The sequence below is a fragment of the Pecten maximus genome, chromosome 2 (assembly GCF_902652985.1).
Source record: "Pecten maximus chromosome 2, xPecMax1.1, whole genome shotgun sequence".
NCBI classification, from domain to species: domain Eukaryota; kingdom Metazoa; phylum Mollusca; class Bivalvia; order Pectinida; family Pectinidae; genus Pecten; species Pecten maximus.
This window is the reverse complement of record NC_047016.1, coordinates 16,157,846-16,175,630: the sequence shown is the minus strand read 5'-3', so window position 1 is coordinate 16,175,630 and position 17,785 is coordinate 16,157,846. Positions and strand designations below refer to the sequence as shown.

Here is a 17,785-nt window from a genome sequence, read left to right as displayed (position 1 = left end):
AATAATGAAGCTTCTCGTTTTTGTTTAGAAATTGAGACAGGACACAACTACGAAAAATTTTTTTCATCATTTACTTTCTAAATTACAGAACCTGGTTAGGTTTGGACAGTGTCTACTGAAGGAGAATCAACATTCAAAATATTAAAAAAGAAGACATTACAATATTTTATAACCAAAAATGTAACTGAAAACAAAATCAAGTAGAGCATAAAATCTACAGGTAATTATCATCTATCCACCACCATTAAGGGAAATTTATTTCATCTACAAATGGAAGACAGAAGATGTCATAAAACCAATAAGAGTTGCTATTTCAGAACCGCACACGCTTGAAATCCTGGAAAAAACAGTAGCAGATCTAGAGCCGTGCTGATCTACAGAGAGACACTGAGAGTAGCGTAGTACTGAATACTAGCCAGTGTTTATATAGCTTCTTACTTGAGCAGCTTCTGTGCGTAGTTTCTGCAGCTCTTCATAGGACCGAGATAAAGCCTTAGCTAACTCACTCTTCTCCTCATTTCGATTGGCTACTTCTCTCTCTGTCAACAACATCAAGTCAGCAGTTTACAATTTCATTCATTAAAATACTTGTTGATTAGATACAAGTGAAATCCCTTTCAAAAATTGAAAAGCATCTGTAATTATGACACCAAGGCCTAATAGCTTGGACAATATTACACTGCTGATCCTCAATATATATAAGGAGTCTGAAAACCTGTCATAAGCTGATCATCATGTATACAAGAATTGATTTCAATATACTCTAACAGATCTATAGTAAGTAAGTTCTAACAAAACTCACAATAATTATCTTTATACCCATTACTTACCTAGATCTTTAATAATTTTATCCATTTCATGAAATTTCTCTTCATTAGCTTGAAGCTGCTCAGTTTCTCTCTGTAATATTTTAACAATAGAAATTATAATACATTAATTGTTTCCTACAACTAATACTTCTTTTATGTCACATTATACACACATGCAATGTATTATATAATTCTGTAAGAAAATGGCAGATCAAAATATCATTTGCTCATTTAGAAACTCAATCAAACTGAGGAATGCTTTTTCGTTGAGATCTCGTGTTACACTGTGCAGTCAGCTGCAATGTGTTTGACTGTGAAATTTTACAAGTTACTGGAAAATTTTGAAACAATATTGTGAAGAAACTCAAGAGACAGAAAATATCAAATTAAAATGAAAATAAATATTAAAAGCATTCAGACTCTACACTAAACAATAAATTAATGGATAATGGAATGAAGAAATGAATATTTAATATACAGAAAATGTACATAAATGTACAATGAACGTATGAATTACAAATATACGATGAAAGGTCACGATAAAACATTATACAGTATTCCTTCTGTGTCAATACTTCGATAGATTGTGATTTGATATTCAATGGACAAAAAAACTTGAATATCATATCACCAAAGAAGGATTAAAAGCTATAAGTTATCATTGCAGGTATGTTAATAGCATTAATTCATTATAACTGGTTACATTAATAGTAGAAGGGAAATGGGCCATTATGGAGTACTGATTTTGTAGTAAACTCACAGATTATATTTCACACAGGACAAAAAGGATTGTGGCCAAACTAAGAAATAGAAATTCCTTGAAGTTTCAATTTCAGATACCAATTTTCATTAACAGCTAGTCTCTCAGCTACGGGGCAGTACAGGCAAAAACCAACCTTGAAGTTTTCCATAGAGTGAGTGGCCTGCTCTAACTCTAACTGTTTATCATGTAGGTCATTCCTGATACTGTCCAGTTCAAGGTTAGCATTACTGACCAGCTGAAAACACCACCAGGCAAAGGAGATAGTTCACAGATCAGTAACTACAGTCATATCCTCAAAGTCGGCTCAGCCTCACCTCATCATCACTTTACAAACTACCCCATCCTCCCTTTATAAGTCTGACAGTCTCAGAGTTACAGATTTTGGAAAGATGCAGCTTTTACATGTAAATACATTCTCAAGGTTGTGCTACAAACCATGTTTACATAATCTGATGTACATGAAAATAAATCCAACAAATAAATATCCACTGCTCAAATGTTGGAATCGAAAATGTAAAATGAGTGTTTTAAGTACAGAGAAATATGATATGATAAGATCTATAATCAATGATAAAATAAGACTTTAAAAATAAAGATTGTGAATGTGAAATTCTGCTTTGAATTTGGACATCATGAAATGGCTGAACAGGCTTTGAGCATAAATATGGCGAGTGTCATAGTGATAAGTCGGTTACCATGGCTACAATTGACCTTTAACCACTGATCAATTTCATGACAACTAATTTGAATTAATGTCTGGTATATAAAGGGATATCTAAATTTGCCAACTACATTGTCTTTCTTTTTTCATCATTTAGCAAAAAAAATCTTATTGCTATCTCAATTCTTTTTAATCATTAAAATTAACAGGACAATGTGTAACCATGACAATGTGTAACCATGACAATGTGTAAACATGACAATGTGCAATCATGTCAATGAAAATGATGAGAGCTACATGTATCAAAATAACTAACTACAGCATTAATTGAGAGTTACTGAGAAGTTTGAAGTAGTTGCATTTGAAGCAAAACCATCTATAAAGAAATATGCAAAGTTTGAGTTATTGCATGAATTATTGATTAGAAAATTAGCAATTATTTTTAAAGTAATTATTATTGAAATTAATATTTATTGAGTCAAATTTTCAAACTTTATATTCCATCATTTATATAAACGTGTATATACTTTACTGTTTTGAAATTCGATTTCAAGTACAAATTACTGGTATATTTCAGTTTTCAATGCTTAATGTGAAATTATACATTCATAACAAAGCTTCGAAATGAGAAAAAAAAACTCCAGGAATTAACCAATTCTTAACAGTAATAGTGAAAACAGATAATTGTGTACAGGGAAATAAAAAATAAACTGTTCTCATTTTCATGGTATATTAAAATTTAAGTAGACGTGATCAAATATAAAAATAGGTTGAAGTTATAAATGTCACACATTGCTTTAAGAATTAATTAGAGATGCATGCAGTAAGTGGGTATTAGTACTGTATCCCCTACCTTGTTCAGCTTACTCTCCTCCCTCTCAACCTCTTTTCTTACTTTGCTGAGAGCCTGCATGAAAGGAAAAGGAAGGTTTTTTTTGTACCCATAATTTATACATCATTGAAATCATTTGATGCTTCCAAATAATACTCTTAGCTGGTAAAACTACATAGATTTGTTCGGAGCTTTCAAGGTAACAATCAGATTAAAATCATATCTTCATCTGAGCTCCTGTCACATAAACTTCACTGTACAATATACTAAGGCACCCCCTAAATATCAGAACTGATACAAGACATAGAAGTTGGACCAATATATCTAGTGTTGCACCATACCATTTCATAAATCAATTTGTTATAGATATTTTGAATTTTTTAGTGGATAAATTAACAGGGTCTCAAGCTCTCTCATAGCCGAGGTGAAGTCTCCAGGATTGCAGTGGCCATATTATTTGCTTACATTCTGTGTACAATGTACCATTTTGTGTGAACAATGTATCACTGCGCCAAGTCCAGACTGCACACACCTATACACTCATAGATATGGACAAGATTAACAATAGTGTAATGGGAGACTATCGTGCCAAATGTAAACGTTGTTCTCGTTTATTTACCATGCGTGCTTCCTGGTATTCAAACTCTTTCTCGGCCACAGATTTAAGAAGGTCCTGAAGCTCCTCGTGTTTCTGTTTTTCCTGTCTTATGTAGTCCTCGTATGAATGTCGACTTGTACGGATCGCTTCATTCATACATTCCATCTCTAGCTTAGATTCATCTCGCTGGTGAGTAACTTCACGGAGTTCCTGTTTAACAAGTTTTCAAATAATCTCAACACTCTGATCTGATGTTAGTAATATCTCAACACTCTGATCTGATGTTAGTAATATCTCAACACTCTGATCTGATGTTAGTAATATCTCAACACTCTGATCTGATGTTAGTAATATCTCAACACTCTGATCTGATCTTAGTAATATCTCAACACTCTGATCTGATCTTAGTAATATCTCAACACTCTGATCTGATCTTAGTAATATCTCAACACTCTGATCTTAGTAATATCTCAACACTCTGATCTGATCTTAGTAATATCTCAACACTCTGATCTGATCTTAATAATATCTCAATACCGTAGGTTTTTCCTACAGGTTTTGAACCCTTTATTAAATTATCGATCATTTATGAGGCTGATTTCTTTGGCTCATCAATCTAATACAGTGACACAATAGTAAATGCTCTTGATTTCAGAAGTAAACTTGTCCAAAGATATCCATCAGATGTTCTGTGATTTGTTGCGATATAGCCCTACACATCTATTTGAATGTTTTCTGGTCAAAAACAGTTACATGTACCCATACCTACTGCATCAACCCTGAACTCAACCTAACCAAAAGGGTATATAATACAATGTATATAGCTAGGAGTTATACAGGCCAATCAATTGATTCTATGATTTTGGACAGCTCCTCGTCCACTATAGAGTCAATGAAGTCTTACTGTAGTATCATATACCTGTTCTAAATGCCTCGATTGATCATCTGCTTCTCTCACATGTTCTTTCAGTGCTTTCAGTTCGGATTTTGTTTCTGAAAGAAAAAAAGAGAATGAAAATGGCAGTTCACATGCGACAGCTTCTCCACACACTACATCAGTCACTAGGCCACACTACTGAACTTCTTTCCCCCTTCATCCTTTCCTCTCATGTCTTTATCTACAGCCATCACTGGTCCAATGCCTGCTATAGGGAAGCAGAAGGGGGAGCCATAATTCTGTTACAAACATGGAAGGCTATTAAAGTCTTGTTTCAGATCTTAAACTACATTTGACAGTTTGTTTGAATGTGCCGTTACCTTTGACAGTTTATATGAATGTGTGGTTACCTTTGATAGTTTATATAAATGTCTAGTTACCTTTAATAGTTGATATAAATGTGTGGTTACCTTTGATAGTTGATATAAATGTGTGGTTACCTTTGATAGTTGATATAAATGTGTGGTTACCTTTGATAGTTGATATTAATGTGTGGTTACCTTTGATAGTTGATATAAATGTGTGGTTACCTTTGATAGTTGATATAAATGTGTGGTTATTGATAGTTTATATAAATGTGTGGTTACCTTTGATAGTTGATATAAATGTGTGTTTACCTTTGACAGTTTATATAAATGTGTTTACCTTTGATGGTTTATATAAATGTGTGGTTACCTTTGATAGTTTATATAAATGTGTGGTTACCTTTGATAGTTTATATAAACGTGCGGTTACCTTTGATAGTTTATATAAATGTGTGGCTACCTTTGATAGTTTATATAAATGTGTGGCTACCTTTGATAGTTTATATAAATGTGTGGCTACCTTTGATAGTTTATATAAATGTGCGGTTACCTTTAGCAGTTTGTTTGAGGGAGTGTATTTCCTTCTGTAGAGCAGTTCTCTGATGATTCGCCTCGTCCATTTCTTTCTCTCTTTGCCGTAGTTCTATCTCTAATGACTCCAGCCGTTTGGCAGAGGTGTCCATTTTTTCCTCTATAATGTTATGTGTTCTGTGACAAAAACACACAATGTTATCTACAGTTTTACTCCAACTGTGTGACAAGGAGAGCTTGGAAATATATTACATACATATATCTATTGTGTGGTACTTCACATTTAGATGGGTCAAATAGGTTAGAAACTAAAAAAATATCACGTGACACTTCAGAATTGATTGGTTTAACTTACATTCAGTTACATCACATGAATACAAGGTAGAAAGAAAAATTAAATTTCCCTTGGAATGATATACCATGTATTGGTCACAACTAGTAGTAGAATTTGTATAATTAAATGGGGTCATATCAAATTCACAATACCAATATTCAGTCTTAAGCTCATTTGGTCCAACTCATTTGTTAATTAATAAATGAGTTGGACCAAATGATCTTATAATACCGATATTCAGTTATAACAAACGTGTTGGACACAAATAATCTTACAATAACGATATTCAGTTATAACAAACGTGTTGGACACAAATGACCTTACCTTTTCATTTGATTAATTTTGTTGTCTAGTGATTTACAGTTATCGTCCAGCATGTCCTTCTCACGAGTCATGGCCGCTATGCGGTCCTCCAGAGATCGTTTGTCCAGACTGAGGCGCTCGGTGTCCTGTCGGTCGCGATCTAAAGCCTGGCGGAAACGTTCTAGTTCTGAGGCTTTACGGTTGATTTCTGACGTTAGTTGTTCTAGTTCTGCCTTTTCCTACAACAGAGTACATGCATAAGGTTGCCTGATGGATGAACAGAAAGCCAGATACAGAATTGGACGCCTAGTTGATATTTAAGGTTGGGTCAAAGGTCAAATAAAGGAGGTAGTAAATCTAATCTGATATATGATAGAACACTCGAAAACGATGCATTAAAGATTGTCTATGCAAATATGATCTTAACACAAATAAGTCAGTCTTTAAGCAACAATTATTCAGGATTTATGACCCAGAAAACTGTCCAGTGTAACCCAGACACCTGTGTAGATTGAGTGACCCAGTCACCTGTCCAGTGTAACCCAGACACCTGTGAAGATCGAGTGACCTACCGGTAGCTGTTTAGAGTGACCCAGACACACAGGGAAGTTAGTGGTCAAAGATGTTTTATCATATTTCTTAAAAATTCTAGCTGCTTAGTCTAAAAACACCTAAGCATTGATCTTATTGAAAAGTGAAAATTACACTGTTTAACTTGATATCGCCAATTAAATCTGTTTAGCAAGGTGATGAGTTTAATATAAAGTCAGTTTATGACCAGTCAAGTACACACTCTTCACACACTTACAGCTAGAAGTTCCCGCTGCGTTTTCTCCAGTTCTGCCACTTTTTGTGCATGGGTACTTTTAACACTATTAAGATTGGTTTGCTCCAATTTCTGCATATCGTACGCATGTTTGAGTTCTGTTTTGTGTTTATTCACAGAACCAATGAGTTTTTGTAACACTTCGTCCTCTGTTTCCACTTCCTCCTTTACTTTGGAGAGTTCTCCCCTCTTACTTTTGATTGCAGTCACCAGGTCACTTTTGGTAATCTCTAGATCTCGCAATTGTTCTCTACATTCCTGGAATGTTAAGGAGAGAAATATTTGTAGCTATCAACCTCACCAAAGTTATTTGAATTAAAATTAATAAATAAATTCATATATGATAATTTTTTTTTTTATATATTTATCAAAATTATAATGAAATATTTGATATTTTAACATGGATAATAATAATCCTATAATAACGTATTAGTCCCAGGGGCATTAGGAAATGTGTAATCAGAAGATGGCAGTAAACTATGGGTGGGCTTATTATCAGACATGCCTTTATTGACAGCCACTCTACAATATCAGCCAGTAACAAGGGAATAATGTAACTAATACTGGTGAAATGTAATTATACCAGTAACAAGGAGATAATGTAAATAATACAAGGTGAAATGTAATCATACCAGTAACAAGGAGATAATAATGTAAATAATACAAGGTGAAATGTAATTATACCAGTAACAAGGAGATAATGTAAATAATACTGGTGAAATGTAATCATACCAGTAACAAGGAGATAATGTAAATAATACTGGTGAAATGTAATCATACCAGTAACAAGGAGATAATGTAAATAATACTGGGTGAAATGTAATTATACCAGTAACAAGGAGATAATGTAAATAATACTGGGTGAAATGTAATTATACCAGTAACAAGGAGATAATGTAAATAATACTGGGTGAAATGTAATCATACCAGTAACAAGGGAATAATGTAAATAATACTGGGTGAAATGTAATCATACCAGTAACAAGGAGATAATGTAAATAATACTGGGTGAAATGTAATCATACCAGTAACAAGGGAATAATGTAAATAATACTGGGTGAAATGTAATTATACCAGTAACAAGGAGATAATGTAAATAATACTGGGTGAAATGTAATCATACCAGTAACAAGGGAATAATGTAAATAATACTGGGTGAAATGTAATCATACCAGTAACAAGGAGATAATGTAAATAATACTGGGTGAAATGTAATTATACCAGTAACAAGGAGATAATGTAAATAATACTGGTGAAATGTAATCATACCAGTAACAAGGACATAATGTAAATAATACTGGGTGAAATGTAAATAATATGGGGTGGAATGTAATTATACCAGTAACAAGGGGATAATGTAAATAATACTGGGTGAAATGTAATTATACCAGTAACAAGGAGATAATGTAAATAATACTGGTGAAATGTAATTATACCAGTAACAAGGAGATAATGTAAATAATACTTGGTGAAATGTAATTATACCAGTAACAAGGAGATAATGTAAATAATACTGGGTGAAATGTAATTATACCAGTAACAAGGAGATAATGTAAATAATACTGGGTGAAATGTAATTATACCAGTAACAAGGAGATAATGTAAATAATACTTGGTGAAATGTAATTATACCAGTAACAAGGAGATAATGTAAATAATACTGGTGAAATGTAATTATACCAGTAACAAGGAGATAATGTAAATAATACTGGGTGAAATGTAATTATACCAGTAACAAGGAGATAATGTAAATAATACTGGTTAAATGTAATTATACCAGTAACAAGGAGATAATGTAAATAATACTGGTGAAATGTAATTATACCAGTAACAAGGAGATAATGTAAATAATACAGGGTGAAATGTAATTATACCAGTAACAAGGAGATAATGTAAATAATACTGGTGAAATGTAATTATACCTGTAACAAAGTTTTACATATAGTTAAATAGGTGATAACTATATCAGGAGTATAATGCGTAGATCTTCGAGCCATAGTTATGCCCCCTACCTTTACCTCTCACTGTTTGAGGTTTATTTCCCACATCTCTGGGCCATATTTATGCCCCCTAACTTTAGCTCTCGCTGTTTGAGGTTTATTTCCCACAGCTCTGGGCCATATTTATGCCCCCTACCTTTACCTCTCACTGTTTGAGGTTTATTTCCCACAGCTCTGGGCCATAGTTATGGCCCCTACCTTTAGCTCTCGCTGTTTGAGGTTTATTTCCCACATCTCTGGGCCATATATATGCCCCTACCTTTACCTCTCACTGTTTGAGGTTTATTTCCCACATCTCTGGGCCATAGTTATGCCCCCTACCTTTAGCTCTCACTGTTTGAGGTTTATTTCCCACATCTCTGGGCCATAGTTATGCCCCCTACCTTTAGCTCTCGCTGTTTGAGGTTTATTTCCCACATCTCTGGGCCATAGTTATGCCCCCTACCTTTAGCTCTCACTGTTTGAGGTTTATTTCCCACATCTCTGGGCCATAGTTATGCCCCCTACCTTTAGCTCTCGCTGTTTGAGGTTTATTTCTCCCTCAGCATCACGAAGGACCTGATTTAGTTCGTTCCCTTTGCGTTCAGCAGTGTCCTGTAGAAGCTGCAACTCTGTCCGTTTCTTACCCATCATCTGATCGACTTTCTCAAGGTCACGCCTCTGTACCTCGATCTAGATAGCCAATCAAAAGACACACAGGTTGTTTACATTCTTATATCAAAAGTAAAGTCATCAAATGAAAGTCCTTCTAATCATTGTTAGTTGACATTTCAATTTCCGCTGTCTTAATATCGTCATTTTTAAATACATGGTATCACGAGGAACACCTTCAAGTCTAAGATTCTTTTTTCTCTCTAATCTCAAAACTTACTTGTCCAATAGTTTGATTTAGAGTGGATTATTTTGTTGTTGAAATTGTAAAAAATTTAACGACTCTTTATTTTAGATAAAGCAATTTGGATTAGTTACCTCCCTTTTCTCCTCGCTCATTATATTTGAAAGTTACCTTCATACATGTGATGCGAACAAAAGTTGTATTAATTGTCTTGTACTATGTTGAAACTCTCATAACATTATCATTCGAGTCAAAAATTGTTTTCTATAACTCTAAGAATATCTAATCATTGTTTACATTTTTAATGGATAAATAAACAAACATTGATATATATTGTGATCATTGTTTTATTGTTTTTTATGTAACACACACACAATGTATATTGTATATGATTATGTTTCTTGTACAAACACAACTGTTTTCTATATAACATAGTTATATTTGTCACTGCCATATATATATCACAGACATACATCACACACCAGGTTAAATTTTCTCTATATAAAACACAAAAATACCTGTCACTCCAGCAGTTCTATACCACAGACAGACATCACAAACCAGGTTAAATTGTCTCTATACAAGAGGCCCATGGACCTTATCGGTCACCTGAGTTTTAAAATATTTCAGTACATTTGACCTTTTGGGCCCCACCCATAAGCACCTGGGGATCAGTCAGGGCCAACATGTGCACACCATAAAGCTGTCATCCCATGGTGATGATGTTAACCAACTTAGAATGAATTCCAAATGAAATCAAACAAATGTGATTTCCCTATATATAATAACGTTTATCCCCTCCCCAGGGGCAAACGCTAGAACTCAGGGTCATTGAGTTCACAATTTTAGTAAAGGACTTTAAGACCCTTCCATCTATGTAGAATATTTGATTCTACCTTATTTGGGACTTGAGAAGATGGCAAGTTTATATTTTTTTTAAATTTCAGTTAATTTGCCCCTTTTTGGCTCTGCTCCTCTATTCTCTGGGGGTCAGTCAGTGCACATATGAGCATACTATTCAACAGATATCCTATACTGATAATTCTAACAAAGTATGTATTACACACGTATTCCAATGGCAATTGGAACAAATAATGGTCAAAAATGTGTTTTCTCTATATATAAACTATAATAAACTTTACCCCCTCCTCACCGGGAAATGTGAGACCCCAGGGTAATGAAATTCACAATCTTGGTAAAGGACTTTAAGATCTTTCTATCTATGAAAAGTATTAGAGAATCCACCATATCTGGGAGTTAATAAGATTTTTGAAATTTTAGTCAAGTTGACTCTTTTTGGCCCTGCCCCTCAGGCCCCTGAGGGGTGGGGACCATATAATTCACAACTTTGGTTGACCTTTGGTCATTGAAGCTTCCTGTAAAGTTTCATTCAATTTGGTTCAGCAGTTTTGGAGAAGAAGTCGAAAATGTAAATTGTTTGGGACAGACGACAGCGGACAAAAGGCAATTGCAATAGGTCATCTGAGACTTTGTCTCAGGGGACCTAATAAAACACAAAAATACCTGTCACTCCCATTTTCCTATATCACAGACATACATCACAAACCAGGTTAAGTTTTCTCTATATCTAAAAACAACAACATCTGTCACACCTACGTATCCCTGATATGTCACACCACATTCTGGTCACAAATTCACACAGAAAATCAGGAATAATATCAAATATCCATATTTCAAGAGCTATTTTATCATTAGCTTGGATATTTATTTACTGAAGAATATGAAGTTCTGAAAAGATTCTTTCCCTTAATAATCACCGATATAACAAGATAACCAATTATTTTGTAAATACTAGAAGTAAAACAATAATTGCTGCATCACAACTCTAATATTATTTAAACATTGATGACATACACATATAGATAAAAGCCCTGTTTCTCCAGAAAACATGCCATTTGTTACGTAAGCACTAGATAAAGTAAGGACATGCTGTGTCAGTCTACACTACATACAGAATAGGGGTGCGAGTACCACACATAATGTCTGAACAATGACAAAGGTAGTTTGTTATATACACATACTACATCATCATAATACAAATGTACATTAGATCATGATCTTGAGATTTATATTTTGATGTAGAATCCATCAGGTATATATTTAAAAACCTTTGTCTGGTTTTATCAGGAGATACATGTTTATGTCCACTACATACTGTTGTAGGTAAGTATTACTATGTTAATTCAATCATTAATGACACTTTAATGGATCCCTGTTGATTTTCAATGTTTTCAAGCAGAACATGTGTTTCATGTTTTATACTTCAAAATAGACATTTAACTCGGACAGAAAATGGTATCATGAAATAATTCTAATGAATTTTAATACTCTTCAAAATATCATTGGCTGTAATGTGTTACTGGACAATTTTATTGAAATTCCAAGGTTATCATCTTTTGTATGAATACTAATTAATATTTTGTAGTATTACAATTATTCACAAGGACTCAATTCACCTTTTCAATCAAACAAGCTGCATAATTGGTATAAAAACTGATTGTAGCTGTCTGTCTAATTTGTTCTTCATATTAGGAGTCCTGATAGTGAACTAATAATTGTCTAGTTTAAGCTACATTGCCAAAATTCAACAGGAATCTGTAATGAAAACTACAAATCCAATAAATGCCTCTATATCTTATAAAATAAATCATATTTTCTGGTTATGATAACAGTTGTGTTGTATATATCACTAAATACAGGCTGTGAAACAAGGCCAGAGAAACATGACCTAATCTAAACAAGAGAGTTACTAGAAAGTGGTAGAGAAAAGAATGTCGCTCCCCAATCCCCCACACTCACCCATCCCTCCACCCAATCAATATAATGATCAGTTCCCAAAATACTAACATACCTACTGATTTCTCTCACAAAAATCCCCTAGTTTTACTTGGAAAGGAAGCCCATTGATTTCTACAAAAGTCCCTAATCTGCCTCATGAATGAAAACAATTCTTGATTTCACCAATGAAAGCCTCTCATTTCTTTCATGGAAGGAAGCCCATCAATTTCTCCTATTAAAATACTGAATTTAACTCTCTTAGGAAAGGAAGCCCATGGATTGCACCTACAAAATGTCAGTTAATTTCTCTCAGGGAAGGAAACTTATTGATTTTTCTTGGGAAAAGAACACTTTCTCCAAGGAAAATCCAGTGACTTCTCCCTGAATTGCTCCAAGTAAAAATCTAACTTTGAGGAAACCCCTATCTCCTCCCATGAGAGTCCTGACTTCTCCCAGTAAAATTACTGAATTCTGCACTGACCTTTATAATCTACATGTGTTAGTAGTTATATACAATATCTTTATATCTGGTTTAGTTTTATACTGTGTAGGTATTGCTGGCTATATATATATATATAGTAATACCATTCCAATCTTGTAGTGACCTATATCATCCCAATCTTGTAGTGACCTATACCATCCCAATCTTGTAGTGGCCTATATCATCCCAATCCTGTAGTGACCTATATCATCCCAATCTTGTAGTAGCCTACATCATCCCAATCTTGCAGTGGCCTATATCATCCCAATCTTGTAGTGGCCTATACCATCCCAATCGTGTAGTGACCTATATCATCCCAATCGTGTAGTGACCTATATCATCCCAATCTTGTAGTGGCCTATATCATCCCAATCTTGTAGTGACCTATACCATCCCAATCTTGTAGTGACCTATATCATCCCAATCTTGTAGTGGCCTATATCATCCCAATCTTGTAGTGACCTATATCATCCCAATCTTGTAGTGACCTATATCATCCCAATCTTGTAGTGACCTATATCATCCCAATCTTGTAGTGACCTATATCATCCTAATCTTGTAGTGACCTATATCATCCCAATCTTGTAGTGACCTATATCATCCCAATCTTGTAGTGGCCTTATCATCCCAATCTTGTAGTGGCCTTATCATCCCAATCTTGTAGTGACCTATATCATCCCAATCTTGTAGTGACCTATATCATCCCAATCTTGTAGTGACCTATACCATCCCAATCTTGTAGTGACCTATATCATCCCAATCTTGTAGTGGCCTTATCATCCCAATCTTGTAGTGGCCTTATCATCCCAATCTTGTAGTGACCTATATCATCCCAATCTTGTAGTGACCTATATCATCCCAATCTTGTAGTGACCTATATCATCCCAATCTTGTTGAAGCCTATATCATCCCAATCTTGTTGAAGCCTATATCATCCCAATCTTGTAGTGGCCTTATCATCCCAATCTTGTAGTGGCCTTATCATCCCAATCTTGTAGTGACCTATATCATCCCAATCTTGTAGTGACCTATATCATCACAACCTTGTAGTGACCTATATCATCCCAATCTTGTAGTGACCTATATCATCCCAATCTTGTAATGACCTATACCATCCCAATCTTGTAGCATCTCAATAGATATCTTTTAGTAAGACTGAGACTCCAGTGACTTGTTTAATCTTCATCAAAGTCATGTATAAAGTGATTTATTTAAGCTTTATTGTTTTGTTTTGGGTTTTTTTCTTGTTTTTTTTTTCCAAATAGAGAATCACATACTCGCTCTTTCAGTTTCTCCATAGTTAGAAAGACTTAATATGTTCTTTATAGAAAAATAGTTATCATGCAGATATTTAACAAATTTCTAGATGTAATATATAAGTTGTATTGTTTAATGAAAAGAATTAATATTGCATATCACATGATTCACTATTTTTTTCATACAAAATTAGGACTTCAATCACATACACTGTTATTAACATGCAACCATTTAAGCCATTAATACGACAAGAAACTATGTAAAGGGAATGTTTGGATAAAACTACAGCGAAAATTGAACGTCTTAAAATATTTGCTGTCGTCATGATTATAAGTATAAAATGTAATATATTTTTGAAATAGAAATTAAATTCTCCTCAAAATCCATTAAAAACCTATCTTAGATTAGAATATGGTTAAATAACATCCATTTTCACTGCTTTGTATCCAAACAATAATCCTTTGATAGAGTTTCCCCGTAAGTACCCCATGACAAAGTTCCCCCCCCCCCCCCCCCCAGTACCCCCTGACGTTATCACACACAGACATGCTGTTTAGAAGCACATGCTATTACCTTTTCTTTATGCTTCAAAAATACAAAATCAAAAAAATACGCTTTGTGTTATTATTGTTATTCAATGTAACATCATCACATGCATTTCTATAAATACACCACACAGGCAATCTCATCTTCAGTGTTACAGTTTCCATAGAAACACAATCTCAAAAATATATTTTCTCTTGTTCAAAAACATTGTTTGCCCTGAGAAACTGATATTGCATTGATCTTATTCTCTGATAGATATTTTTTGCAATAAATCTAGATCTGAGCAGAAAAGGTGATCAGACACATATGTATAAAATGCAATTTAGTAACGAAAATAAAATGAATGACATTTTACTTAAAATTCAGAATACTGTTGTACATGCTGTTATTTCTTTTTCTTCTTATTTATTTTTCCATTCATTTTCTTACATGTGTTTGTGAATTGTTCTTTTATTCAATAAGTTTTCTTTTTCTTCTCATATATCTATTAAAATCAGTATGATGAATTAAAAAAAAACTTGGAAGCACATATAAACATCTATATCTATTTTCTCAAATGTATTTATTTTTAAATAACATGTATGTATATACGTATATACAAAATAAAGTATCATATTTGATACAGATTATGTAAAAAATATAACAAACTCTATAATCTTCATGTCTGGGACAACAACCTCATTCATCTAAAAAAATGTTTATCAAACAATTCCAATTTCAACAATTTAATTGTTGAAAATGGAAAAAATTTAATATATTTTTCTTGTTAAAGACAAAAGTTAACAAATAGTATTTTTACAAAAAATGTTTAAAAAATAACAAAAGAAATATTTTGACACATTGAATTAAAAGAATTGGCACAAAAATCAAGTTTGTTTTAAAATATACTTTCTGATTCCTTTGACGACAGAATCTATTTGACAGCCATTCTCTTAAATGACATATATATCAGCTCTTTGACCACAATTTCTACAGATGAAACAGTTAAATATAGAATACAAAATAAATAAGATAGAGATTAAAGTAAATGAAGCCAATCAGATTGAAGCAAGCATTTTGTAAAAAATAAGCCAAGTTGGGAAAAAACCACTACCCTGTACTTGTAGAGAAACAGTACCTTAATATTATGTAGAAAATGATTATCTTAGAGGTCGGATCTTTAACAAATGAATTAGAATTAGAATAAAGAGTCAGTGAGTCAGTTTTAGTCAGAAACATGCAAAACTTCAGTGAAGTACAGAAGTGCAAGGAAAGGGTGCGAAAACGGCAAGTTAATATATGTGTACAAGTTCTATTCTATTTCTCAAATGGTGAACAAACATGAATTCGTAAGATATTTTTTCCACACAAACAACTAGGGTATTCACTTTAAGGTTCATATTTCATCTTCATCCGTAACATAATTCATAACAAACAAATTTTGTTTTTAAGAAAAAATATATCAATTTCTTTTACTTCCTTTCTGAATGCTTCTAACCATATTCATGTTATTGTCTGTGTAGAGAAATAGGAACTAAAAGACACCTCCCGACAAACTATGGCACTAAATGAACTCTGAGAATAATTTCATGTAACACATAATATCGTTAAAAAAAGAAAAAGACTGACTATCTTCAGAATAAATCTGGTTAATAATATACTTCTGGAAAGCTGTCGAATTATTAAAACATCAAATACTAGTAGTAAAATGTAGAAAATTTAATACGAGGTCCCCTTAGAGGTGTCACTTACACAAGAGGGTAGATATACTACAGAGGTTACAGATTAAACACTTACAACAGGAAATTATACATCTACAAAGCAAAACTAAGCATGTGGTCAAAGAGCTGAGACCAGTGGTCACTCAAGATACAGTGTTGATTTTCTGTATATAACACCCCAACACACAAACACACAGTCACACTGTATATTTGTCTCTATGGTAGAGTATATAGAGAACAGTCCTTTGTTAACCAGACTGCTCATCAGAAAAATCTCCACAGTTTCTGGCTTATCAGGTTTTTTCTTCTTTAGACTTATGTCGCCTTGATTTTTGTGCCTTGGAAAATGTTAACTGAAAAACAGAAAGGAGGAATTAACATAATTGTTGATAAATTATGTATTTATCACAATTTATCTATTTTTTGTTTATTTTTATTTTACCATAAAAAAATTTTTTTTTAACCCAAAAGAGCAAAAAATGTTAATTGTCAATGAAATATTTGTCAAATAAAGAAAAGGAAGTGTTGTGTGTGAACAGTGCTTTAAAATGGCAATCTTCCCAATTCAATTTCAACTGAAGATTTTAAAGATGTGAAACTAGTGAAGATGTTTTAAAACAGTTGTAATGAAAATCTATAATAATGAGAATATAGACATGTAAATGCCTACATTAACTGTATATTGAATTGTTTCCTGACTGAAGTGATGATAAAGTTGGTAACCATTCTATAAATCTATCACTATACTCTATAAATCTATCGCTATACTCTATAAATCTATCACCATACTTTATAAATCAAACTAATAAATAGAATATAATCTAATACTAAAAAGAATAAATTTAAATGAACTTTTTTTTAAAGTTAATTTATAATTGACAGCTACAACTACAAACATGACCACACAAAACTAATCAGAAAATCATTAATGGAAAAAAAATTGCATTCAATACAAATAAAAACTTACCTGATCGCGCATCCGGGCAATTTCTGCACGTCGTTTATTTAATATATCTTCTGCATCTCGAAGTGAGGAAAGTGTTTGTTTTTCCTGCTGTTCTGTAGACATAAGTTCTGACTGTACCCGGGAAAGACTAGAAAAGAAATTAAAATAATTCTTTAAATTTTCTATGAATAATTCTGCTGGACATCAACAATGTAATAATATGAGTAGCTGAAGCATATATATACAGGTACGTGCAAAAAAGAAGCAAAGCAAGGTTTGATAACCAACTTAATAGCAGCTTTCACCCTTTGCTGGGTTCTTC

General features: G+C 33.2%; 1 protein-coding gene and 1 long non-coding RNA gene across 13 annotated transcripts in view; both read right to left on the bottom strand.

The window, feature by feature from the left end:
- LOC117319586 (centriolin-like) overlaps positions 1–17,785 on the bottom strand; it is a 105,533-nt gene that overhangs the window by 12,429 nt on the left and 75,319 nt on the right. For 8 of the 12 annotated variants that reach the window (XM_033874372.1, XM_033874399.1, XM_033874435.1 and 5 more), the window contains 12 exons: positions 17,485–17,611; positions 14,845–14,856; positions 9,407–9,571; positions 6,882–7,157; positions 6,095–6,312; positions 5,456–5,613; positions 4,583–4,656; positions 3,685–3,873; positions 3,087–3,140; positions 1,706–1,807; positions 831–900; positions 439–539 (listed from right to left, as the gene is read on the bottom strand). In XM_033874372.1, coding sequence (XP_033730263.1) covers positions 439–539; positions 831–900; positions 1,706–1,807; positions 3,087–3,140; positions 3,685–3,873; positions 4,583–4,656; positions 5,456–5,613; positions 6,095–6,312; positions 6,882–7,157; positions 9,407–9,571; positions 14,845–14,856; positions 17,485–17,611 — 1,546 coding nt within the window. The remainder of the gene's footprint in view (positions 1–438; positions 540–830; positions 901–1,705; positions 1,808–3,086; positions 3,141–3,684; positions 3,874–4,582; positions 4,657–5,455; positions 5,614–6,094; positions 6,313–6,881; positions 7,158–9,406; positions 9,572–14,844; positions 14,857–17,484; positions 17,612–17,785) is intronic. The other 4 variants (XM_033874412.1, XM_033874440.1, XM_033874405.1 and 1 more) reach the window with 3 other exon arrangements.
- Positions 10,064–14,241, bottom strand: LOC117319672. Its single transcript, XR_004530800.1, has 2 exons — positions 14,058–14,241; positions 10,064–13,903 (listed from the first exon to the last, which is right to left on the bottom strand). It is a non-coding gene; the product is annotated as an uncharacterized LOC117319672 (long non-coding RNA).